Genomic DNA, 24,892 nt, shown 5'->3' on the forward strand with positions numbered 1-24,892 from the left:
ATACTTTAACCCCTAATATGTTGAGCTAATGGTGGAACGTTACCAAAATTTCGTCTGGTGAAGCGATTTAAATTAAGATATTATTAAGTACTTGGATTTATTTAGTTAGTTTAGATTTGTTTAATTAATAAGTCGTTAATAATAATTAATAAGTTGTGTAATATTTGTATATAAAAGTACGAGTGTGTGCGTTATTATTAATTATTATGAGTGTAATTTACTGTAAATAACCAGTATAAAATTTTTGTGCAAATTGTAAATAGTAAATTGTTAAAGTATGAAGGGAAGCTCATTGATTTATCGTCTATAACCTGTAACCACCATATTATGTTAGGTATAGTAACAAAGCAAATGAAGTCGGTCGTAACAGAGGTGAAAGCGTGGGAGCGTTTAAGTGAAAAGCTTTTACAAGCATGCTTTTCAAACGCACGTTTTAACGTTAATAAAATAAGCAGTTTTTTCTATTTCAACGGTTAACAACTACAAAAGTTACAACTTATGTTTTTAAACGCCAATCAACAAAATGTTAATATAATAATGGTATGTCTTAATTAAAAATATAACTCGTTTTTTATAAAAAAACTTACTTATCTTAAAACCTTTAGTAGTCTACTCTTGCGTTTCGCTATAAACACAACAACGTTGTAAGCTTTTTTTAAGATAAAAGTCTATGCGCTTTAACGTTTTCTAAACGGTTTTGTTAGCTTCAAACTAAAAGGCGTTTAATAACAATTTACGTACAGTGGTTTGTAAGTGTACATGTGACACCCTGTAAGGGCAAAGCAAAGTAGAAAGGGCACTCACTTATTATTAATTTTGTCTGTCGTATGATGACAACAAAATGTAAGAATCATGCAAATAAACTCATAATTGTTTATTCGATATGTATTCCCACGTAGATAGTTATGCCAAGCGTTTATTCATACAAGGTCGTATTCCAGAACTCTACTCAATGCTCAAGTCTGGATTTGAGTATGATTTAAAGCACTAGAAATCATACTCCAGGCCTTGCCATTAGGGTTGTATTTCCAGTGCTTGAAATCATACTCAAGTCCTGACTTGAGCATTGAGTAGGGTTCTGGAATACGATCCATTGAGCTATATGAATAAAGACCGAATGAAGCAAATCGCGTCGCACTGGTGGGGATGCAACCCGACGACCTGACTCGTTATACATCCATATCGATCAAAAACTGACTTTTCATTTTTTAATTCATTGTAATTAACGATATTTAGTAACGAACCAATTTATTATTTTAGTTTTATTATTCTTAATAAAACAATTATTTAGTTTAATAAAGTATTAGTATTATAGCAATAAATTATTCACACTCCTGCTTAAAAGCGTTTGTGTTTATATAACAAATAAAAATAAAATAATAATATAACGAATAAACAAAAAGGACAGCCAGAGGTTGTTCATCCCCGAAACATTTCCAATGGGATAACAAATCTTACCATAGGAAATACTTTTTTTGAGATTATCTTATTAAACATGGTGTTATAAGTAAAAAATACTATTTGACGATATTTTGTTTGTACTACATGCACACAATTTAAAAACAATATAAAACATCTAGCCTTAATTTTTAGCCCTTTTCACTGGTCCACTATTCGCGGAATATTTTTTTGTAATGGCATCACCTTTTTTTACATTTTTTGGACTTCGATTTCATCTCAGAGTTTAGGCGGAATGTTGATGCCCTTTATAGGCGCATTTCTTTATTATATAAATCTTTTCACGATTCTGCACATTGCACTAAATTTTGCAATTGAATATGTATCCGTAGACTTAACATTATGACTTTTAACCTTCATTATCTGAAGGTATAGATGCAAATTCAAAATTAGGGCTTCTCACTACTCAATATTTCTTATGCTAGTTTAACGTCAGCTTGTGGTAGCTGTAAATGTACCAGCTGAGTGAGAAGGTTCATAAATCTCTCACAAGATGTCGCTTACGGTGTTGAAAGCAAAAAAAAACCCAACGCAAAGATCTACAATAGACAGAAGAATTTCGTCGACCTGTAGATCAGATGGCAGAGCGACGCGCCACGCTTGGGTACAGCGGCAGCGTGGTCGCAGGTTCAAGTCCTGTCAGGGTGAAGGAATTTTTATGCGTTCGATATTTGTATTAATAATTATAACTAGTTTCAAATTTTTCGAATATACGCATGTAGCGTATGGTCTAAATACAATGTCACCAATACCGGCACCATTATAATTGTCGTTCTACTACGGATAAAACGACTTCGTACAGGATCAAGAGCACGTCAAGCTTTACACTTAAGAGTTAAATCCAACTTTATGCCGCTTACGATAAGAACGGTTCAAAGTACCAAATGTCAAGCTTGATATGCTCCTGACTGTACTAACGAGTATATTTATTTCTTTTTCCATCCCCTAAGATTTATTTTGACTCTTTTTTACTTATATTATTTTGTTTTATATTAATATTGTTGTTTATATTAGGGATAATCATTTATCCCTTGACATTTCACTTTAAATTTCAATATTGTGACATTGATAATATGAAAGAAATAAATTTATTCTATTCTATTCGTCAAATATCACAAAAGTTTTCATTTTACAAGTAAATTTTAGAACAAATTATCAAAAACAACGAAAAAATCGATAAATGTTGGTTGACACGTGTGCTTATCAGCATACACTAGCTTAAATTGCATTCTTATGCATGTTTTTCCAACATAATCCAAATTGTTATGGTAAGAAATAAATAAAACATGAATGAAATAATGAAAGAAAATGGTAATATAAATAAAATTATTTATGTATATTATATTAACTTCTACTAGGATTATTTAAAAAATGTTACATTAAGGTTACACAACAAAGCAATCGATAGCTTTAGGCAGTAAATACCAACACATTTTCTTTGCTACAAAAACAGACGCACATAATTACTAGTAAGATTACACTAAAGATAGGAACAAATTATAAAATTAATGAGACCTTAGGGCCAGCACAGCAGGGGGCTTCTTGCGCGAGAGCAACTTAGAGCACAAGAGCAACTAAGAGCGGGAGAGCGACTTAGAGCGCGAGATCTGTATGTGAGAATAGCAGTATCTCGCGCTTTATGTCGCTCTCCTGCAAGTCGCGCCCTGTCGTGCTAGCCCTACTGAGTATTTTTACCCATAGGTTATCACAAAATAAAATCAGTTATATCCCCTAATTTGCTAAAATTAGGTAGGTATTGGCAGAATAGTGTAAAACTAAGACTATTACATTTTACTAGACATTAGTAAAAAATAACATTATAAGGTCCTGTCTAAATTACCTACAATTATTCACTAATAACTTTAATACTATTATTAGTTTTCCATGAGAGATATGTGTTCCAAAATAAAGCTACAAATTGTACTAATAATACCTGGTATTGTAGAGGTATATAATAAAAGTTTACCAGCTGTACCCATGGCCAAATGTAATAATTTGTTTTTAAAACATCAAAGTAATTTTCCCCAACATTGTTTTTTATAGTTTCCAGGTTTTTACCGTTCATAACATCAACTGTAGTCAGAAGAAAAAATAGAAATGTTGGTGCAAATACAAATTGATCAAGAAATACTTTTTTTAAAGCCGTGCTTTTGCCACTTGAGCCTAGATGTTGATTCAGTTTGCCGTACCAGAATCGTAAAGCGGGACCCTAAAACAAACAAACAATTTGAATAATTTTATTTACATAAAAAGAGACCAATGATGAAACATCATGATCAACATGACAACCTCGGTGGCCAAATCGTTTACACTGTAGATGCTAGATGACGGAAGTCCCGGGTTCGAGTCTCAGTAGGATCAAATCAGGAAATTAACTTTTCTAAATTGGTTCTGGTCTGAGTATTCTGGGTAATGCCCCAGAGTGCATTCCATTGCTATGGCACTCATAGTACAGGGAATTCCCTAGTTTGAGACCAAGTTTCTCAAAATATTTGTACATTTACAATAAAAAGGGTCTGCCCCGAAACAGTAGAAAAAATACGTGTTTTTATTCAATCATACAAAAATAAATAGGAAAATTTTAAAGAATAAACATTATTTTTTAATACTAAGAAGAGTGAAAAGTGTAATTTTATTATTTCAACTTTTTTAGTTTTTTACTTTTCATACAAAAATAAAATTGCCACCCCCTGACCTCAATTGTTTGTCACTTCATAAAATATGAAATGTCACATTAATAAAGTGCATGTTTTTGTATTACAGACCTTGATTGAATTAGTTTCTGTATTAAAGTAATTGGATATGTGGTTTCATAGTAAAAATTTAAGCAATATGCCTAAATTAACTGAGTCATACCGATTTACTTTTTTTGCATTAAACCACATCCATTTTTTAAAAATTAGTAAAGTAATTTAGTGAATGTGGAAATTAACCAATTTCCATTCACTAAATTACTAAACTCATCCGATAGTTTTTTGCATGGGCACCACTAGAATCATCCTTATTGGCTGTTGGTTTGGCGTACTCTGCCATATTTTTCATAACAATCAGTCCAAACGTGATGGTCAATATTTTTGTGATGTTAATAGTAAAGAACTTTTTCATGATAAGGTGAGTCTTGATTTATTTATCCCTTCATAATACATGTAAATTAAAAGTTTAATAAGCGTATTACATTTGTAATATCAGGTTATAACAAACCATTGGCAGTTAAAAACTCAGTTAGGATCATGTTTGTACTAGTATTTCATAACATTATTATGCATTTCGTTATATAACTGAATAAAGTTGAATGTACACTGTTATTACTCGATTTCAACAATGCAAAAAAGAATGAGTTTGGCAGTAGGCAGATATGTCAATAAATTATATATTTTGCCAATGCAGAATAAGCTTAACGTTAAATGTTTTTGTAGTGTTTTGTAACAAGCTTTTCATTACGTACAATTATTTTGAGAAATAGTCGTCAACAAAATAATCTCAACAGAAGCAAAAAATTAGTATGAACAGATAAAAATTCTTCTGTAGAATTAAGGTTTTAGGTTTCGATGCGAGGTCAGCGGTAACTGGTAACGCACTCTTAGGATCGTATTCCAGAACTCTACTCAATGCTCAAGTCAGGATCTGAGTATGATTTCAAGCACTGGAGATACGACTTGGCAGGGACTTAAGTATGATTTCGAATGCTTTAAACCATACTCAAATCCTGACTTGAGCATTGAATAGAGTTCTAGAATACGACTCTTAGACAAAAAAAAAACAATCGAAATAGATACACACACATTATTTAAATAAGCTCGTGGCAACAAGTGTCAAGTATGCCCACTTGAACAATGTAGCGCGAGATTAATATATAGGGAAAGACTACTTACTCCGACAAATAATCCAATGGAGGAAAACTTGATTGTTCTCATATAGTCCACATGTTTTAGTTGTTTCTTTTCAATGAGAGTCTGAGATATCAAATCACCTGCACCCATCAAAGCGCCGGCTTGGATCGCTTGGATCAAATACGGCCGTCGAACAAGAGCTTGTTGATATAATTTAAAAACCCCCCGAGTTTTCATTATTAACAAATGCATTATAGAAGTTACGTTCATTGTCCATTTAAAAGACTGTTAATAATAGTCAGCTATTTACGAACCTTATTTTGTAAGCACGTTATTTCGATATACGGCAAATTAAATAATATAATCCATAATTTGAAGAAACGGACAGTCACGACAGTAAACAAAGTCACAACCAAAGAGGATTATTATTATAGAGGAATTATATTATATTGGTTTGTGCAAACCCCTAAACAAAGTGCTATTCATTCATAGAGCATAGAATCAGTGTTGTCAGACTTTTGCAAAGTTAATTCACCAATATAATGTATGTTAGGTAGCCGATATTCGTCCAAGTCACAAAATACCTAAAAAGAAAAACAGAAAGACAAATTGGGGATTATGAACTTTCTTATTATCCCCAATTCCCCACACGTAGAAATAGTGAAACCCCGAAATGAGTTAGCTTACAACTCCATTCCTCACAAAATTCCCAATAAAATTTGTAATTCCCCAGACATTTTATTAAGTAACCTAAAATCGCCTTTTCCTATTTCAAACATAGCCTAAATATCGCCAAGTCGCCGATCACTTTTTAGTCGCCGCGCGACCCCTCCAAGTAGGTTAAATGGCGCCTAATCTAGCAACAGTGTATGTATGACTTATTTTAAACGAATGAGTAACATGGAAAATTTAAAGAACTAATTCTCAGTACTAATTCTTATTTACTTCCGGTTCTAATGCAGACTGCAATGAAAATCGCCACTAAATAAATCTTGTAATGGTATTTTCTAACTTTGCTTATAAATAAATAATAAAAAGATATACTATGCTACGAGAGAGAAATAGTTATAGCGCTTTAAACCATTCAGTAATGGTAACACTGATTTTAAATTGTCTTTGGTTTATGTCTTGCTTGCCATTATTGTAGTCTAAAGAAATTCGATTAACTCGTATTGTGGTCATTTATAGTTATTGCTGTTAATTTTATCTATTTATAGAAGCAAATAATTATCATGGATAAAAGGAAACTATCAACAGCCGGAGATAGTCTTTACCAAATACTCCAAGTTCCAAAAACCGCGACACCAGATGATGTCAAGAAAAGCTATCGAAAATTGGCGTTAAAGTATCATCCAGATAAAAATCCGAACAATCCAGACGCCGCTGAGAAATTCAAAGAAGTAAACCGTGCTCACACAATCCTCAGCGACGCCACTAAACGGAACATTTACGACAATTACGGTTCCCTCGGTCTGTATATATCAGAGCAATTTGGAGAAGAAAACGTCAACGCCTACTTCGTAGTGACGAGTGCTTGGTGTAAGGCGTTGGTCATCGTGTGTGGTATTCTCACCGGGTGTTACTGCTGTTGCTGCCTGTGCTGCTGCTGCAACTGCTGCTGCGGCAAGTGTAAGCCGCGCCCACCGGAGGAGTCCGGCGATTACCACACACTGGAGCGGGATGATTCTGACGGCGTGAACCCGACAGTGACCACGCAGCCGGGCGGCGAAGGCCGGCCTGTAGGAGAGCATGCTCCCCCCGTGGCCATGCCAATGCCGCCGCCACCAACAGGAGCAGGGGCCTCGGAAAATACAGGCCTGAATACAGGTGGGGTCAATTATGGAATTTCACATTAACATTATATAATGTAGATTACCCAATTCAATGTCACAATTTATTTATTGACAAAGGATTTTGTAAGTAAAGTATTATATTATTCCTGCCACCCTTGCTTTACATCACTTAAGATTTATCTGCAGAGATAGGTTGCATACAACATGGAGTTTTTAATGAAATATTGAATGTATATGTAACTATATGTATATAGGGGCATATGGTGACTCATTTCTATCTTATCTAAATCGGTGATAGAAATGTTCATGTGTTTTAAATACCACTGTCTGTTCAATGATTATATAAAACTATTATTATTTGTTACTGTGTTGATGTTTTAAATTCTGGGACATCTAGTTCCACTTGAAATTTAAGTAAAGAAATTTGACGTAACACTTAGAGAAAGGTAGTAATTTTTCTTATCACCCACATTCAAGTCGTAAATTGTAACTTCTATGAAGCTGTGAATTGTTGTAGTCAAATATAGATGCAGCATGTCTGTGGGGATCATTCATAAGGCAAAAATTTCTATGTTCCCAATGGTATAGTCTCTTATTACCAAAGTGGCCTCAAAAATTAGTAACATAAAATTAAGATTATTCCTGTTGATAACTTTCTGCATAGTGAAGTAAGTATTCAATTAAAATATTTATGGAAATTCTTTTAAAAATCCTGTCAAACCATATTTCAGGATAAAATATTAAAATTTTACATTTCATTGAGTCATATCATTTGATTTGTGTTCTTTACATTGAGTCATTTTTTATGTACAGTTGCCAACCTTGCTTAGGTATCCACTATTTGTATAGCACTTAGTACAAATAGTGGAGACTTAAGTGAGGCACAAATCCTACATAATAAACATCCATAACTAATTTGTTTTATAATATGTTACAGTGAAATATATTGGCACTTACACACTTGTCACTTTCAATGGCACTTGGATGTCTTTATCCATTAATGAATGAAGTTATGCCTGAACCAATCAATATACATATATAAAAAAAGGGTGAATAAAAATGGAAGCAAATTCATTTGCTACTCTACTAACCAGTGGACATTAAATCATGCAAAATAGCTGCACCTGTGTTGAATATTTATTTATATTAACTACATAAGAAAGGGTTTTCCTATTTAAAAAAATTCAACATCTAACTGATTATTGGAATTACAAACAACATGAATTGTATCTAATTTGAATGTAGCTTTCACATTCCATACAAATGGGTAATTAAGTGTTAATGCATTATGTTGCTGTGTAATATGGTCTATTGATAACTGTGGAGCACTAACATTGTTATTAATCTTATTCCCGTGGCCTAAAAAATAAAAACATGCAATTTAAAAGTGAACTTTACTTTTAATTAGATTGTAAATATATTTGTTTACTAAATTCTAATATTCAATTAGACAAATATGATTTTCTTATGATACTGTTGCCTATTATAAAAAAATCTTAACACAACTAATTACTATAATTTAATTTCATAATTCACTGCACTACACCAGTTCACACAGATTAGCTTCCATTGTTGTGATATTTCTAAATATATATAAATTTTTCGAAATAATTATATGTGAAAAAATTATATACATGGTGTCTTAAAAATTCCACATCAGAGGGACACTGTGAATAGATGAGCTCTACACCTACCAGAAAATAAATAATTTGACTTTAGTAAAAGTCTTTTAGTTTTCGAGATATTGGCACTTTTTATTTTTTTGGAAAAACTCTACTTTTTGTTGGGTTTTATGCTATTATTACCAGGATTAGCTCCAGATGGTTGTTATTTTTATTGTTGTGTATTTTATTACCTGGGGTAATATAAGCTGGCGACAGAGGAGTTTGTCATAAAGCTCAATAATTTAACACAATTTTGTTTAGAAAAAAATTCGGCTAGTAGGGTGTTGGTGACGAAAAAAGAATTAAATGACTAAGTTCTTGCCGAAGTGGAACAATTTTCAATATAATGTGCAAATTCAGTTTCATGCAATTTCTTTTCACACTAACTATTCAAAGTTAATGTTTCACTGTTTAAAAGCGTATAACAAATTAATAACTTTTTTCACATTTTATCATATTTCTCAGTAAAATATTAATTGCAGTACCTGGAAAAACTATTCAGAATACCCGAAAAATAAAAATAACAACCATCAAGACCTAAACCTGTAGGGCTAGCATGACGGAGCGCGACTTCCGCGAGAGCGACATACCGCGCGAGATCTCTATGCGAGAATAGCAGTACATCGCGTTTTATGTCGCTCTCGCGCTAGTCGCGCCCTGTCATGCTAACCCTTCTGGTAATAATAGCATAAAACCCAACAAAAAGTAGTTTTTCCAAAATAAAAAATGCCAATTTCTCGAAAACTAAAAGACTTTTACTAAGGTCAAATTATTTTTTAATGGTAGGTATAGAGCTTACTTTCCCACAGTGTCGCTCAGACGTGGTATTTTTGGGACACCCTGTATAAAAGAAATTTAGATTTTACAAAGTTTAAAAACTGTAAATAAACATGAAACAATTTCTGTTTCCCCAATAAAAATGTAATCAAGTGTAATGGATTTGTGGTTAGCTGTGCTTTCATGTTATTCCTTAATCATAAGCTAATGTTATAACCAAATTCTTCCCCTTTTCTGTGTTTCTGGGTGTATTTTTCCAATTGTATCAATTTTAATCAATTAATTTGTTAGGTATATTTTGTAGTCGTAAATTCCTATTAATTTGACAAAATGTCCAGTTTTTAAACTGTATTCTTTAGCATAATGGTTCTAGTTAATGACCAAAATGATACTTATGAGATAGGTAAATGATAAGAATTGTAAAAAGTTCAATTTTTTATTACAAACTGAGCACACCACACTAGATTGCTAGTATTATTAACCCAAGTGAATATAATTATGTCACTTGGAGGTACTGCTCATTGTGTTTTTATTTACTTACTGTTAAATTATGGCTCTAGATTTCTTTTACTTGACGGCATGGCAGATTATGATAAAATTAAACTATTGATACAATGTATAAGGCATGTTTAAAATACTGATGTGGAAGGAAACTAGACCGAAGTAATGACTTTCTTGATTATATTTAACCAATACTAAGGTTAATTTTAGAATTGTAAGAGATTATGCTAGTTAATTTTGTAATTTAGATGTGAGTTAATTAAACATATTCGTGAAAGTTATTTAAGGTTTAGCAAAATATGTCCAATTTTGTACACTATTTGCTTATGGAAACGATTTGACGCCACTTTACCTTATATATTACACTGTTACATTTTGAATTACTATATAATATTAAATGTATTAAATAAATACTAGAAAAATGTGTGTGATACACTGTAGTCACTGGTTTTCAAAGGTATAAATATATATAAAAATTTTAATGTTAATTAAATAAAATTTAATCTAGCTTACATTATACACTTGCAATTTGTTAGCTGTTAGTACTAGCATGGTACGTAGCCCATCCAAATCACTTGGTATCGACCCACACGCAAGTTAAAAAGGGTTGATGCTTGCAGCACATAGTGGAAGCACTATTCCCCCATTTACTTGCAATCATAGTTTTGCTGTCCCTTACTTCTATTAGCTGATGTTAGAGTATTCCTGAGTATGACCGAAAATTCAACCGCGTTGCTTCTATATGTGCGTTGCGATAATTTTGTTATGCTCTTTTGAGCAAATTATGTAAGTACTTACACAATGAAGTATGTGTTTTAATTCGAGCTGGAGATAAGTGACCAGATGGGCTAGCTGTTATGTGTATAATAGTGTTATATGATACTAGTCAACGAGTATTTATAACGACAGTGTCATGTAAAAACGATGTTATAAAATGTAATTTCACTTAATAAACTTTCAGTCGAATAAATATCTGCGTAACATAATACTTATCTATTATTGAAAAACCAACATTTTGGTTAATTTTTTCGGTTTTAATTATTATATGAGTTTGGTTTTTTTAATTATTATTTTTTTATTTTCAGGAAGCAGTATTCCAAAATACACATGAAGTAATCACAAGCTAGTCTAATGTAATTGTAAGAGAAATGAGGAACTGATTGCTTATTACCACCAACATGCACATTGTTAAAAATGTAAGCCTAAAATTAGTTTATTATAATATTGTTTCTTCACGTAAAATATTTTTATACTTACATTTATTGTGCTACTTATCTATTTTCGTTAAAAATATACTTATTTCACATTTTTTAAATTATTTTTAAATGGTTTTTTGTATTTCAAGCGCGTCTTGTTATACTGACTGAAATGTAAAATACGTTGTATAAACAGGTAGCGATTATACTTTTGTGGCTATACGGCTGTTACAACATCAACTACCTGTTTGTGTGCGCAAGACACAATGTTATCATTATTTTTTCAAAACAAATGAAATAATGATTGTCCAAACTTCAAAAGTCTTTAGTTTCGTATAAGTTGTTCAGTCGTTTAAATCACAATTATGGCGTTGATCGCCTTTGGTCTATTTCTTATTACAATCGTTAGTGGAACTATAGACGAGTATGTAGTTCCGACTGCGATATGTCCGTTTTATAAAAATGGGCCTAGTTTAGACACAAACGAATTGGTGGGAAGCTGGATGACAGTGTACACACAACCCAAAAGAGTGAAATGTTTCAATATTCACATTAGAACTATTACAGACCTGGTAATTTAATTATAGCTATTTATTTTCTTTTTTGTAAAATAAAAATCAATTTAATCGGTTCACGTTATTTAGATAATTTTAATGTGATATAATTTATGTATTATTGACAAAATCTGTATTAAAGCATGGAAATTTTAAATTACTTATCGTTTTCAATTTAAAATTCAATGGCAGTTTGAATCAATTAAATTGGAAGTTCTGAGGTATGTATTGACATTTACCTCTGCTCCGATAAAACCCGTCAATATGGATGATTGAATAAAGATTTTATGAAGTAGCAGGTAATATCGGTGAGAAATTTTAAACAACCTTTTACAGCGTTTGTACTGACGGTTGTTAAGTTTTCTGGTTGTTAATCTATATCTCTATTAGAAGAAATAGGTTTTTTTTAAATCACCCAATACGACAAGATAAGATACATATACTTGTTATTGCACTTATATTCTTAACACATCAAGGGCTTCATCACTATTGGCAGTGGATAGTAGTCGATGTACAGGGTGATTGGTAATACGATACACTGCTTTGATGGTGTTTAAAGTTAAGCCTAATTCATTCAATTACCCTTGGATACAATTCATATTTTAAAGATTTGAGTCAAGAAGTACTAAATTACAAACGATCAAAGCTCCTAAAGGTCAATTTACATTGCCACGGAACGTCATGGAAACGAATTTTTGTAACAAAATCGTACATGGTATAATGAACTTTCTGCCAATTGCCGTAAAGACTAGTAAATACAATACGGCTGCTGTGGGAATTTCCGAGACTGCGCGAGATTTCTCCGGAAGACATGCGATCTGTTTTTTTGCGTACCTATCTAATTTGCACGTTACACAATTGAATAAAGTTTATTATGCTATGGTCAGAGAATAAAGTAATAAATAATAATAAAGTAACCTTTGGTCACAAAAACCCGCTTCCGTTGACTAAGATTATGGTTAGATTTCTTTGATGTCCTTTGGCTGTTCACGATTACCATCATCAGCAACAAAAACAAAACCTGATCATGTTGATCTCAATTGTAGAAAAAAATCTATTAACGTCAAGTCAAAAGTCTACAAGATCTGCAAATTTATACAGTCGTCTAATAAAGGTCGCGCGGAATTGTTTGATTGCATTGGAGGTAGGACCACGCACCGGCTTTCGGCAAGGGAGGTTTACATTCAGCACAGGATATTTTTCAACTGATGATGACATTTACTCTAGGAGCGAGAACAATACATAGTAAAGTACGGGAACTTCAGCAACCGTGTTAACTGGAACACGTGCTTCTTGGAATTGGTTTCTTCTCAAAGGAAACATTATTTACAAGGTGACGGGACCCTCTCTGGAATGCTTGAAAACATCTTTATTTTTGAATCAACCAAAGGTGGGTATGACAGCTACGATATAGTATAAGGGAGATGCCACAAGGGCATTACGGGAGATGCCACACTGGCGTTGCTTCGTGGCAACTGCATTGTACTACATATAAGTCAGAACGACATACCACACGGTGCGTTGAAACAGCGCGCGTCGACATTGTGATTTAGATATATTTAGTACGGTCAAGAGCACGTCAAGCGTGACACCTTGAACTTTGGACCGTTCTTGTCGTAAGCGGCATAGAGTTGGATTTAAATTTTAAATGTCAAGCTTAACGTGCTCTTGATCCTGTGCAACGCAGTTGCGACGACGCAACGCCCGTGTGGCATCTCCCTACGTCGGCGTTGCGTCGTCGCAACTGCGTTTTAGTACATATAAGTCAGACGACATGCTACACGGTGCGTTGAAGCAGCACGCGTCGACGGAACAGCTCGTGTGGCATTCAGTCCGTTGAAATCAATGCAGTTGCGACGACGCAACGCCCGTGTGGCATCGTCCTAATGCCTCGGCCACGAAAATATCGCCAGGTTTGAAGCGTTATTCGCCGAGAGCGTCAATTTTAAAGCGTCAAAACTCGGCCACGAAAATATCGTCACATTTGAAGCGTTATTTGCTGAGAGCGTCAATTTTAAAGCGTCAAAATACACCCACGTTGGTAATTCGCTCTTCGGTGGTGAGAGGACTAGTTCAGTTCATTGCGATCACGAGTCATCATCACATAATAGAATTTTAATTTCTGCCCACAATTGTTTTACGACAGTCCTGATCTTATCTTGTGGATGTGAACTCATCCAAAACGCAGGCAGATCTTGTATTGCCGTTATAAATTCTTTTATATTCATAATTAAGTAAGCGAAAAGCTAATAAATTCAAAATAATTTGTTTTAAACGCTGACGCGCGGAGCGACCGCTTCGTGCACACTATGGAAGTTTCTCGTACAATTGTTCTGGTCGCCCGCGAAAAACGCGCGTCAGATCTTCCAACGCTCGCAAACCCGCTCGTAGCAAATTTCGCTGCAAGTTGCAGCGCTACTTTGTGGCTTTTTGCAAATAAAATTATATATTTGTAATGCGTTAAGGGGGATTCTTATTTCATTGTAACAAATGCTTCTGTTAGTGTTTTATAGGTAGGTATAACTTCCTTAGGCCCTACATCAAAATGTACATAATGTGTTAGAGTGGTTCAGACCCGGACAATATTATTCCAATGATTACGGAAACGCTCAGTGTCTATTATAATAAAAATTCGCATTCAGGCTATTCAAATTCGCAGGGTATCTAGAAATATAAAATGTGTCCTACAAAATTGAAAGCATATTTACTTGGGCCTGAAACGTAATTATATTTAGTACATTTAAGAGCCTATCCATTTTATACATGCCTACGACGCGCGCATATAGGCGCCGTAAACGCGCGTCATCTGCACGTATACGCGCCGCAGACGCGCTGTAGTGAATCATTTGAAACGCGCTCAAATATTGCGTTGCAAGCAAGAAGCTTATATATTTCACTGGAGACAATTTCATGTAGTTGCTTCATTTTAAAAAGTAACTGAAATAATCAAACAAAACTGAAATTAAAACTACCTCTTATTAAAATGTGCGATGCATACGAGCGGCTACAGTGCGTCGGTGGCGCGTATAAGCGCGTCGTCGACGCATATATGCGCGTCGTCGACGCATATATGCGCGTCGTCGACGCATATAAAATACGCCGTGTGCATAGACTGTTATGTGTACATTATGCGTTTAGCGCTTTTCCCATTGTAGTTTAAAGTTCAGAAGCTTTTTTTTTTTGAAGAAAAAATAGAATACGTACTTAAATAATAAAATTTGCCACGGAAATTAAGTAGATGAACACTGTCCGAGAACAACTGTATGGTGTCACTGGTTCACTCGTTGAAATTTTAAGCTGGGTTCCTAACAGTAGGTTACCTACATTTTACTGTACCAGGTAACTACAGTCTACAAGATCAATCAGCAGATCAATGGTTCTTGTACGGTCGGCGCGGGAATGAACTATTGTTAATGCGAGACTGCGCGGACGAGATTGTTGCATTATTCGCCAGGATCGCCTACTGGCCAACACCAACGGAGGTGTACGCTGTACTTCATCGCAGCGGAATACCAGCGACTGCACAGGTGCGCCAGCTCTGTACCCCGATCAATGTACCTGCCAGACAGTGTTTCCGTACCAAACCTAATTTTGTTGGATATCAACTAATCAGCAAAAATTTATACTAATCATTCGAAGAAACAGATATGGTTTATACCCATTTAGATACGTAGCTGCCTATTACGAGATAATGTACCTACACATACATATATTGCTTATCATTAATCCTCATTCTCATACTGTTCCGTAAGATCGTTAGGAACACTTATTTGCATATTAAGTACATACACTAGGGTGTGTAATAATGGTCGACATTAAAACAAATTAATGATCTATTTGCACTTGGTATAACGATATTTGATATAATTTCAAAGGAAATAATAATAGGATGTAATTAATTAGTGATATAACCACAAACGGTAGTTTCATTGTGTTTAATAAACCTAATGTAACAAATATTAGATATAATGATTAACTAACATAATGAATTCATGGTTATTAGTATTACCCGCAGCTTGATTTTGATTGCCTCTCCCGATCGGAAACTTTGACATTTCTAATCGGAATAATAGTTGAATTAACTTACAAATTAGAAAGATATAGTAGGAATCAGATTCATCTTCTCGCTCAGAAACCCATCTGATTTCGAGACTACTCGATCGTATCGATTCCGATTTGAGTCAAAATCAGGACGCTAATATAACAAATATTAGATAAAATGATTAACTAACATAATTAATTAATGGTTACTAGTATTACCAGTATAATGTATTATAGAACAGGGGGTCTACTCTCGATCTCCGTCCGACATCTGTCCGAAACAATTACTGCCAAATAAGCAATACTTGACCAAATGAAGACGCGTGATGCGAATGAAACTTCATACTTGATACTTGTCTTTTAATTTTGTCGAATATTACTTATTTGAAAGTAATTGTTTCGGACGGAGCTCGAGAGTAGACCCCCTGGAGTAAACCCCCAGTGCCCGAAACGTTAGTTTGTTTGAAAAAACAAATATACGCGATCCGTAAAAGTAGTTACATTTCGTGTATAATAATCGTGAAAACCTAAGAACTCGAAATATAATACAATATTAATACAATAGTATTACAATAGTAATACAATAGTAATACAATAGTAATATTAAATATTTTAACCTAGAGCTTAATTGCCATAGCTCTAGCATAGCTACAAAGTTCTATTCAATATTTCTTACAAAAGTTTGTAGTTTTTTTAACACCAATGAGCACTTTACAGCGGTTACACACGGCGACTTTAACGGCGATGTGAACGCGATGCACGCAAACGACTGAATCGATACAAACGCGCGATTGCATCGCTCGCTGGGATTCATCGATGCAATCGCCTATAAATCGCAAGTGTAGCGATGCAATCGAGCGTCTTACGAGCGTTTCTTTTGCATTAAAGAATATTTATAGAGAAAAAATTTTCAGAATTGCCTATGGGATGTATTGAGTACATAGGTATGTTTTTATGCTAGATAACCGAGGTAGACGGTGGGATTGATGTGAGTGACGACCAGGCTCCTGACCAAGAAGAATCGTCGATCGAGCAAGGGCACACAACATAGTGAAGCCCTTGTGCAGACTTCAGAGGAACAAATATGTTTTAAAGGTGGTCTAGAAGTAAGTTATAAAGCTGTATAAATAAATTACAATCGTTATGTCTCCGAAACGTAATGAAAATTATCTTTTATCCAGCAGTATCAACTCCGCGAAATCAAAACAATACGATACAAGGAATTTCTAGATGTGGTTGTTTTCTACAGAAGACATTACCATAAGTAAACTTAATAGTGTCCTATGCATGTGCTAGGTCCCGTCTCACTATAGACTGGGTGGTTCATTTAATGCATCAGCGCGATTCTGGTGCAGGTGACCACTTAACTGTCCGCTGCCTTGGTTGAACTTAAATATCGTGAGACAACCCGTGTGTGGTTCTCGCTGTACGCAGAGAACGCCATAAAGTGGTCATGCATTATGAACATTAGCTGCCGAAACTATGTATTAAATGTGTTGCAATTTTATTTTTGTCTATTATAATCAATCGCAATTTTTTGCTGCAATGCGTAAAGTCCGATCAACATGCGGTGATCCGCTCGCAGCTACCTACGCGGCGTAAGTGAAATATGATGTTCTTTTGTGATGTTAGGCAAGATTTTGAAGTTATTTTTATTCGCAATTGATTTTATTATTTTTTTATAGTTAAATCCTTACACTTTATTAAAGAAATAATCCTTAAAGAGGTGGTGAATTTTATTTACACCTACCTAACTTATTTACTTTTTTGTAGGTCACAACTTATGTATGCGCGCACACTTATACATATTTGATAGTCTAAAGGGCAATTTCCTGGACCATAAATATTCTAATACCACGTTTATTGCTGCCAACACGACAACAACACTTTAGATTTTCAAAACGTTCATGTAATCTTACGCTGAACCTACTATACATTATCAACATATCGAATAACAAGCGTATCGTTTTTCATGAATGTTTTTCATCAAATCATATTTTTGGGGGCGGCACAACGTATGACATTGTTAGCCACATTTATCTAGGCCACTCATACTCGTCTATCATACCGTACAATAACAGCAGCCATGGATTGTCGTCTCATTACAGGGATTTTATATCTTTTACTTCATGTGCTCTTAGTCATCGCAGACACATGTCCCCCTGACCGTGATCAGGAAGTGCTCCACGACGAAGGAAAACTACACAAAGACTTATTATGCGCCTATCACTCTGATTACCGGCCAGTGAAAGACCACAAAACAACAATCACCGTCAAAATTCGCTTTGATCTCAAATACATCAACTTCGATGCGCTCGAAGAGACATTCACAGTGCACAGTTGGGTGGCAATGATGTGGAAAGACGAGTTCTTGTCATGGACACCCAGTAATTACGGAGGTATAGAAGAACTCCAGATTGAGAGTCACGAAATATGGACACCAAGAATGGCTCTTTTTAACGCCGATGCTACACTCTACCAATCAGATACAATTTACACAACGTGCTTAGTAACTCAAGACGGTACTGTTACCTGCGTACCACATATAGCCCATTCGGGAGTCTGTCGATCTTCTTTGCGCAGTTGGCCTTACGATTCACAGAACTGTACACTCTACTTCGGCTCGTGGATGCACACAGGAGAGCAAGTTAATTACACTTTCTATAAAAGCCAACCAGTTTCAACAACTGATTACCAAGATGGACCCGGCTGGAAGTTGCTAAATGTCGCCAACGAACGCCTGAGCGGAAAATATCGCGAAAATACAACATATCCGATGCTAAAGTATACTTTTGTGATGAAACGTGAGGCTGCGGGACCTGCGGCCATAGTTGTGGCTCCAGCAATCGTGATTGTGTTGCTGACACTAACCTCTTTATTGCTTGACATTAAGGACAATATCAGATTAATGCTAGCTTGCTTTAGCCTTTTTGGACACTTCACGATTCTATCGCAAGTCGCATTTGAAATTCCTAAACATAGTTCGGATACACCAATAGTTTTGCTCTTTTTGCGTGATTCAATGATAATAACTCTGATGGCTATATTGGTGACCTTGTTCTTGATGTTTTTAAGAAGGCGAGTGGTTCCTGCGCCTACGTGGGTGATTTCTATAACTCGGCTTGTATCTAACGGTCCGGGCAGGTACGTAATGTTTACGGAGTTCGACCCAAGTGATACCTCGGATAAGAAAGGTCTTGCAGAAGTCGGCACGAGCACTGAAGCAAGTGACGAAGATCGCTCCCGTATTACTGGTGACTGGATGCAATTTGCAACTTTGCTGAACAGTTTCGCATTTGCTATTTCGGTTTTGATCTATTTAATTTTAATATTTGCGTACATTCCTTACGATTAAATTTATGCAAGTGATGGTATATAAATCGGTACTTACTGCATGTCGTATTTTACAATACAAGTTCTCGGATCAGAATAATAAATGCTGTGGTTCTAAAATTAAATAAAATACTCTTATAATGGACTTAAATTTAATTTTAAAAATCACTTTAAAAGCTAAGTTTACCGCTACTTAGCGCTTAGTAACTTTACGTACCAATCCAAAGAAAACACTATAAAAAATATACAATTTAGTATAAGCAAAATTATACTTAAGCGTATTGTAAGTAAACAAGAATAAAGACATTTTATAAAACATATTTTATTACGGGTAGTATTTAGGCATATCCCCATTTTATGGAGCAAAATATTCAAGAATAGTAACGAAAATATTAATTGCACACTAATGTACGTACTACAACAAATCAAACTTAGTATGTAATAGGTATACTGATTAATGCATCAAGCCAAAATGTTATATTATGAAGTGATTATCTGATATCTGAAAGTAAATCCCGTAATTATTAACTTGTTACAAAAATTTAAACTCAATTTTATTGGAACCAAGCACCTTATTAAACTTTTAGAAACATTTTTTATTTTTGCAATTTTCGTTTTTATTGAATATCATGGTGTTTTACTGTCATAATATTTTTTGTGAAAATAATTCTAGTTTGTTATTATTTTTGATACCAAGATCGCACAAACACAAAGATAAATTTTCTCAATCCAACTGCCTACTTTTTCTGTTTGTTTCAAGTATTTACTAAATTGAATATTTAGCTTATGTTGAAAAACCCAGCTCGGAAACGCAAATAAATTCTGTTCTTGGGGTTTATTCACGTTGTCCGTCCGACACCGTCCGAAATAATTAAGTACTGTCAAATAAGTAACACTCGACCATATTAAAAGACGCATAATCCGAATGAAACTTCATACCCGATGTTGTCTTTTAATTTGGTCGAATATTAATTATTTGTCAGTAATTGTTTCAGACAGTGAACGGGATTAGACCCCCTTGGCACTCGCCGGCCGCTGCCGCGACACAATATCGTGTAAAAATTCCATTGTAAGATTTTATTTTACTGTTGTATTATAGTATATTTTTGTTATAAAAAACTTATTTCTATTTTATCAGCCAGACTTTTGTTGTGAACTAGGTAAAAAGCGTCATATAATTTTGATAAGTTTTAAAATTTTGTTGGTACATGTTTTGAGGAATAAAAGGTCTATTCGTAGTGTAGTCATTTATTTAGTATACAGTAAGTTAATCAGTGGTTACACTTCGTGTGCTTAATTATTTTATTTGAGATTTACCAAAATTTGATTACTTTAACACAAATAAATTGTGTATGTAACATAATGATATGGTTTGTGTATAGCATAAGCTAGGAACATCTTAAAACTAAACGTATCAACAGTTACAGACAAATACCACTTGCAATTCTAAAAAGACTATAAAATTTTCAACATGGTTTAACATCAAGTACTTAATAGAAAAATGACCAATAGCAACAACCAAAAGTATAAATAAAAATAAGTATAAAAATACATTTGGTTTACTACAAAAAGCTCACAACTATAAGAGTAAATACTTATTGAGTAAATAAGCTAACTGTAAACAAAAAAAGGAAAAATAAACAAAACAATGTACCTATATTTGATTAATTGAGAGTAATTACTACGGAACGTATCCTGCTAAATAAGTCAGTGTGAAATTATATTCTGAGCGGCAGTTGATTGTCGGATGTCTCAGGGTGACAGGCGCAGCCGCAGTGCCCCTCCGATCTTTGCATTTTAAAGCTCTGAGTAGCACTGCAACTGTTACAGACCGGCGTGTCGTTTACTACCAGGCCCACAACTTGTTTGTCCTATCACTTGTACAGGTACACTTGTACATTTAAACGAAAAGCACTTTAAAAAGTTTGCTTTTTAAAATAAACACATAAGCACGCTTTTCAATTTAAGCGTAAGCGTTAACGTACTTATGTTTCAAGTCCGGCCATCTATGTTTCCTAAATAAATTAATTCGTCAATGTGAATAATAATTTTATACATAAAAATAAAACTCGTATTTTACAAATAAACTTACTTATCTTAAAACCTTTATTGGTCTACTCTTGCTTTTCGCTATCACACAATGTTGCAAGCTTTTTTAACATAAAAGTCTATGCGCTACGTTTTTCTAATACGTTTTCCTAAACTGTAACAACATTGTAAACTTCAAACTAAGAAACGTTTAAGTGAAAAGCGTTTAGAAAAGCACGCTTTTTTAAAAACAACACAACGTTTAAACGTTTAAAAACTAAGAACTTTTTCCCATCTCTAGTCACTTGGTATCCAAAAAAACCCTTTTATTACTTCGAATCAAATAATCTTGTTTACATCATTCATACAGCGAGTTTCGTAAATGTTAAAGTGTTACAAAATACAATTATGTAGACCTAAAGCACGAAATTGCCGTTAGCAATTGTAAAATTTTTCCAGCGCAGGAAAAACGCATAAGGCCGGTTCATGGCCAATTCTAGTTCTGTTGGCTCAGCCCATTCTATACCTGTAAAAAGAATTAATAGGTAGATGTTCACTTTATTGCTCACACGCAAGCACAAAAACGGTGCATAAACAACTCATAAGTAATGCGGGCAAAGGCGGCCTTATCGCTAAGAACGCTCTCTTCCAAAGAACCTTTGAGGCAGAAGAGAATTTAACAGAGTGGATGACGTAGTGTGCCAATGATAAATTTCTAAATATACCTACAAATAAAATCCTTTGTAATATAATTATCACTTTAATTTCTAAGTTCATTGATAAATGCTACCAAAACAAAATGCCATCCATGCAATGGCATGTCATGGCATGTGTTTTTATTCTGAATCGTATCCAAACGTGCCAAAATGTCAATCTAAAAATAAAAATCCTTTCCCAAAGATTTATCTTCGTATTTATTTAGTTTTTTCACTGTTTGTCATTTTTAGTCAAAAATTAAAGAGACAAAACTATAAATCAAACTCAAACTCAAACTCAAAATAATCTTTATTTCATAGGTAAGCATTATTACACTTGAAATCGTCACAATGGTTAAACTCTACCGCTCATTCGTAAGGCAGATTCCCCTGAGAAGAATGAGCAAGAAACTCTAGGGGTTGCTCTTTGTAAATAGCATTTACAATATTTTTTTATTTTTATTTGAAACATCAGAGATCGAGACTACCTCCATGAGCTAAACGGGTTACTACCACGGATTTTTGTCATCCAAGTACGCAGAAGTTGTATAATAACCTTTAGTATAAAGTTTTTGTTTCACTATAGTTTTAAACCTCAATCAAACACTATAGTTTTAAACCAAAATCAGGCTAGAGAATTGACAGTATTTATCATAGTACAATAATTGTATTATGATAAATACTGTCCAGCCTAGGCGCCTTGACGGCGAGTTGCGGACACGAGCCCGTTACACCAAGTACCAAGTACTGTCCAGCACCCGGGGTAGTACCTACTAAAGAAATATCCTTAACATCACAAATACGTTGACTCTGTCGACTTCTGTGCTTATGATTGCGTTGGCTCTTTTCTTCCTAGCCTTTAATACGAAACACAGCAATACTGTTTTGCGTTACAAATAAGTATCCTTCTTCTTTTTAATTATTGGCGCTTCTTTAGAATTTAGGATTGTCCTTTTAGGATTTTCCCAAAAATATTTTTTTTTATTTTTTTTTTATTCATATAATATTATCAACAAGCTGACGCTTTATAAATAAAAATAAAAATGATTTATTTTGGCTGGTTAGTTTCACAACTTAGTACGTATGTTAGTAAGAAATAGCAAAGATAAAATAAAAAGACAGTACACTTTTTCGAATATGTAGCTCGATATATCGATTGAAAATTACCGTGTCAGTGCGGTCGGCAATCATCTTAAGGATACCGTTGGCGCTCCCCCATATACGACGTATTGATGCAGTCTTTTTGTGTAGTATGCAGGGTTGCCAATTTGTGTAGAATTCCCCAAATTGCGGGGAATTTCAACTAGATTGAGGATTTTGTGGGGATTGGCGCTATGTGGGGAAAATGCGGGTATTCTAACATTTTATGATTTTGTTTAATCTATCGATTGCTTGCATCGATGCATCGCTGGTTTGATCGTTATTGTTAGAAACACTGTGATGAACTATATCGATGTGTTTTTCATTTCACTCCCTCCCATTTCACATATCTCGCATTATTAACAAGCAGCTTGAATAGAATTATTATCAGATCGTCTTGGTTCTGAATTGTAAAATGGGAACTATTTAAGTGCATATTAGAAAACTCAATACATATAAAATTATGTTCATTATTCAAATAACTTGCACATCTAAAAAAATATTTCAGTACAAATAGAACAACTGTCTAACAAAACTAGTATCAAGAATAATTTAAAAACATATATCAAAAGTAAACCCCTGCCAATTTCTCAGTGTACAATAACTCTAAACGAAATAAAAATTGTTTTAACAAATTTACCGTATTTTTTCTCAAACGTTTCTCCATAAATTATCTTCGTTTATAAAATGAATCGCGTACAACAAATATTATATTTGGAGCTGATTTTCTTGTTAGCAATTCATAATATTGGAACTAAATTGAACCTTTACTTGCAAATACAAAAAAATACGGCTATTTTCAAGCAATAGACTTTGTGACAATGTTTGTGTTCAATTTTTTTTTTTGTTGATTTTATTGTTTTGGACTAATTGTACAATTAGACCATAATGTCATATAAAATAGTGTTTCATTCCGATAGACTGATGTACCTTTCAGTGAAATATGTATGTTTTTTCTCTTAAATTTGTGGTCATACGTTTGTTGTATGCCAGAAATATTAGATACCTATGTATTTAGATGTTAGATATGCATTGTGATGAAATGTTATGCTTTAATTTTTGTACATAATGTTAAATTAATTTCCTTTTGATGTACATATTTTGATGTTCAATTGGTACTTTTGTTGGGGAAGTGGCATATTTGGTTGTGAAAAAACTTGCTTTTTTGGTAAGCGGTTAAATACTTACCTTATAAAATTACCAGTCGGTGCGTGTTATGTGCGCAATCCTTTCTCCCACTTAGGCCCGTCCCCGGTATGAAGAAAAACGAAGTCAGCTATTGATAAACAAAGCCGAGCAGTTGGTACTTCCACACCACAACTTACCACTCGGCACTAGTCAACTTTAAATATTAAATAAAGGTCGAAACTTAATTTACTCATTGATTTTTTTCTAAAGGCCCATTTAGATGGAGAGAGTTTATCGTCTCGAAGATACGATTATCGAAAGAATATAAAAAACTTTCCTCGTCTAAACATTTGCGATTATCGACCGTCCACGTGAGCGATAATCGCCTCTACTTTCAATATTGAACGTTTCCGTGTAAACAGAACTCGAAAGCAAAAATCGTATTTCGAGTTTCTGTGCCAGCCGTTTCTACCACGAGTGCAGTGCGCGAGGGTGTTTTGATTATCACTGCTTTTCTAAGACAAGAATTAATGAAACGAGAACGAAAAAAAATTTGGATTAAGAAATATTATAAAATTTGAAAAAAATAAATAAATAAATAAATAAATGTATATTTCTCTACAATGCAATGAACTTAATAATAGGGGTTAAAGTATGAAATTGCCGATTTGTACTGAAAATCTAAATTGTTTATTTTTTAAATTTTTTTAAAGTCGAAATTTCCATCACGAAAGCGTTTAAACCAAAATCGCAC

At 34.1% G+C, this 24,892-nt stretch overlaps 5 protein-coding genes across 7 annotated transcripts in view; 3 read left to right on the top strand and 2 right to left on the bottom strand.

Moving 5' to 3' along the window:
* Window positions 1-3,091: 3,091 nt before the first annotated feature.
* Window positions 3,092-5,589, bottom strand: LOC113233256 (protein Mpv17). Its single transcript, XM_026468307.1, has 2 exons — window positions 5,331-5,589; window positions 3,092-3,667 (listed from the first exon to the last, which is right to left on the bottom strand). The coding sequence occupies exons 1-2, from the start codon at window positions 5,556-5,558 to the stop codon at window positions 3,305-3,307; spliced, it is 591 nt and encodes a 196-aa protein (XP_026324092.1). The 5' UTR covers window positions 5,559-5,589; the 3' UTR covers window positions 3,092-3,304.
* A 916-nt stretch (window positions 5,590-6,505) lies between these two features.
* Window positions 6,506-11,265, top strand: LOC113233009 (dnaJ homolog subfamily C member 5). Its single transcript, XM_026467942.1, has 2 exons — window positions 6,506-7,115; window positions 11,109-11,265. Exons 1-2 carry the CDS (start codon window positions 6,521-6,523, stop codon window positions 11,132-11,134), a joined length of 621 nt encoding a protein of 206 aa, XP_026323727.1. The 5' UTR covers window positions 6,506-6,520; the 3' UTR covers window positions 11,135-11,265.
* A 185-nt stretch (window positions 11,266-11,450) lies between these two features.
* On the top strand, window positions 11,451-17,442 carry LOC113233008. Of its 2 annotated transcripts, XM_026467940.1 has the most exons (4): window positions 11,451-11,791; window positions 13,001-13,163; window positions 15,113-15,300; window positions 16,776-17,442. In XM_026467940.1, the coding sequence occupies exons 1-4, from the start codon at window positions 11,585-11,587 to the stop codon at window positions 16,863-16,865; spliced, it is 648 nt and encodes a 215-aa protein (XP_026323725.1). In that variant the 5' UTR covers window positions 11,451-11,584; the 3' UTR covers window positions 16,866-17,442. The 2 variants fall into 2 exon arrangements, with proteins under 2 accessions (XP_026323725.1, XP_026323724.1); XM_026467939.1 differs by lacking the exon at window positions 16,776-17,442 and having other exon boundaries at window positions 15,113-15,500.
* A 419-nt stretch (window positions 17,443-17,861) lies between these two features.
* Window positions 17,862-19,381, top strand: LOC113233075 (neuronal acetylcholine receptor subunit non-alpha-3-like). The gene has a single exon (XM_026468053.1). It carries the CDS (start codon window positions 17,901-17,903, stop codon window positions 19,167-19,169), a length of 1,269 nt encoding a protein of 422 aa, XP_026323838.1. The 5' UTR covers window positions 17,862-17,900; the 3' UTR covers window positions 19,170-19,381.
* A 2,062-nt stretch (window positions 19,382-21,443) lies between these two features.
* The window catches only part of LOC113233105, a 26,606-nt gene continuing 23,157 nt past the window's right edge, over window positions 21,444-24,892 (bottom strand). For both annotated transcript variants that reach the window (XM_026468088.1, XM_026468087.1), the window contains one exon: window positions 21,444-21,701. In XM_026468088.1, coding sequence (XP_026323873.1) covers window positions 21,592-21,701 — 110 coding nt within the window. In that variant the 3' untranslated portion in view covers window positions 21,444-21,591. The remainder of the gene's footprint in view (window positions 21,702-24,892) is intronic.

This window comes from Hyposmocoma kahamanoa, unplaced genomic scaffold (genome assembly GCF_003589595.1).
Source record: "Hyposmocoma kahamanoa isolate Upper Pololo Valley unplaced genomic scaffold, ASM358959v1 78, whole genome shotgun sequence".
Lineage (NCBI taxonomy): Eukaryota > Metazoa > Arthropoda > Insecta > Lepidoptera > Cosmopterigidae > Hyposmocoma > Hyposmocoma kahamanoa.

What these genes read in the sequence shown, in the direction of transcription:
- LOC113233009 (XM_026467942.1), top strand. Translation starts at nt 6,521, where the DNA reads ATGGATAAAAGGAAACTATCAACAGCCGGAGATAGTCTTTACCAAATA. An exon ending in AAATACAGGCCTGAATACAG is followed by an intron (nt 7,116 to 11,108) that starts GTGGGGTCAATT and finishes TTTTATTTTCAG; the next exon opens with GAAGCAGTATTCCAAAATAC.
- LOC113233008 (XM_026467939.1), top strand. Translation starts at nt 11,585, where the DNA reads ATGGCGTTGATCGCCTTTGGTCTATTTCTTATTACAATCGTTAGTGGA. An exon ending in TTAGAACTATTACAGACCTG is followed by an intron (nt 11,792 to 13,000) that starts GTAATTTAATTA and finishes CATTTACTCTAG; the next exon opens with GAGCGAGAACAATACATAGT. An exon ending in TATTTTTGAATCAACCAAAG is followed by an intron (nt 13,164 to 15,112) that starts GTGGGTATGACA and finishes TTACTGTACCAG; the next exon opens with GTAACTACAGTCTACAAGAT.
- LOC113233256 (XM_026468307.1), bottom strand. Translation starts at nt 5,558, where the DNA reads ATGAACGTAACTTCTATAATGCATTTGTTAATAATGAAAACTCGGGGG. An exon ending in CCATTGGATTATTTGTCGGA is followed by an intron (nt 3,668 to 5,330) that starts GTAAGTAGTCTT and finishes TGTTTGTTTTAG; the next exon opens with GGTCCCGCTTTACGATTCTG.
- LOC113233075 (XM_026468053.1), top strand. Translation starts at nt 17,901, where the DNA reads ATGGATTGTCGTCTCATTACAGGGATTTTATATCTTTTACTTCATGTG.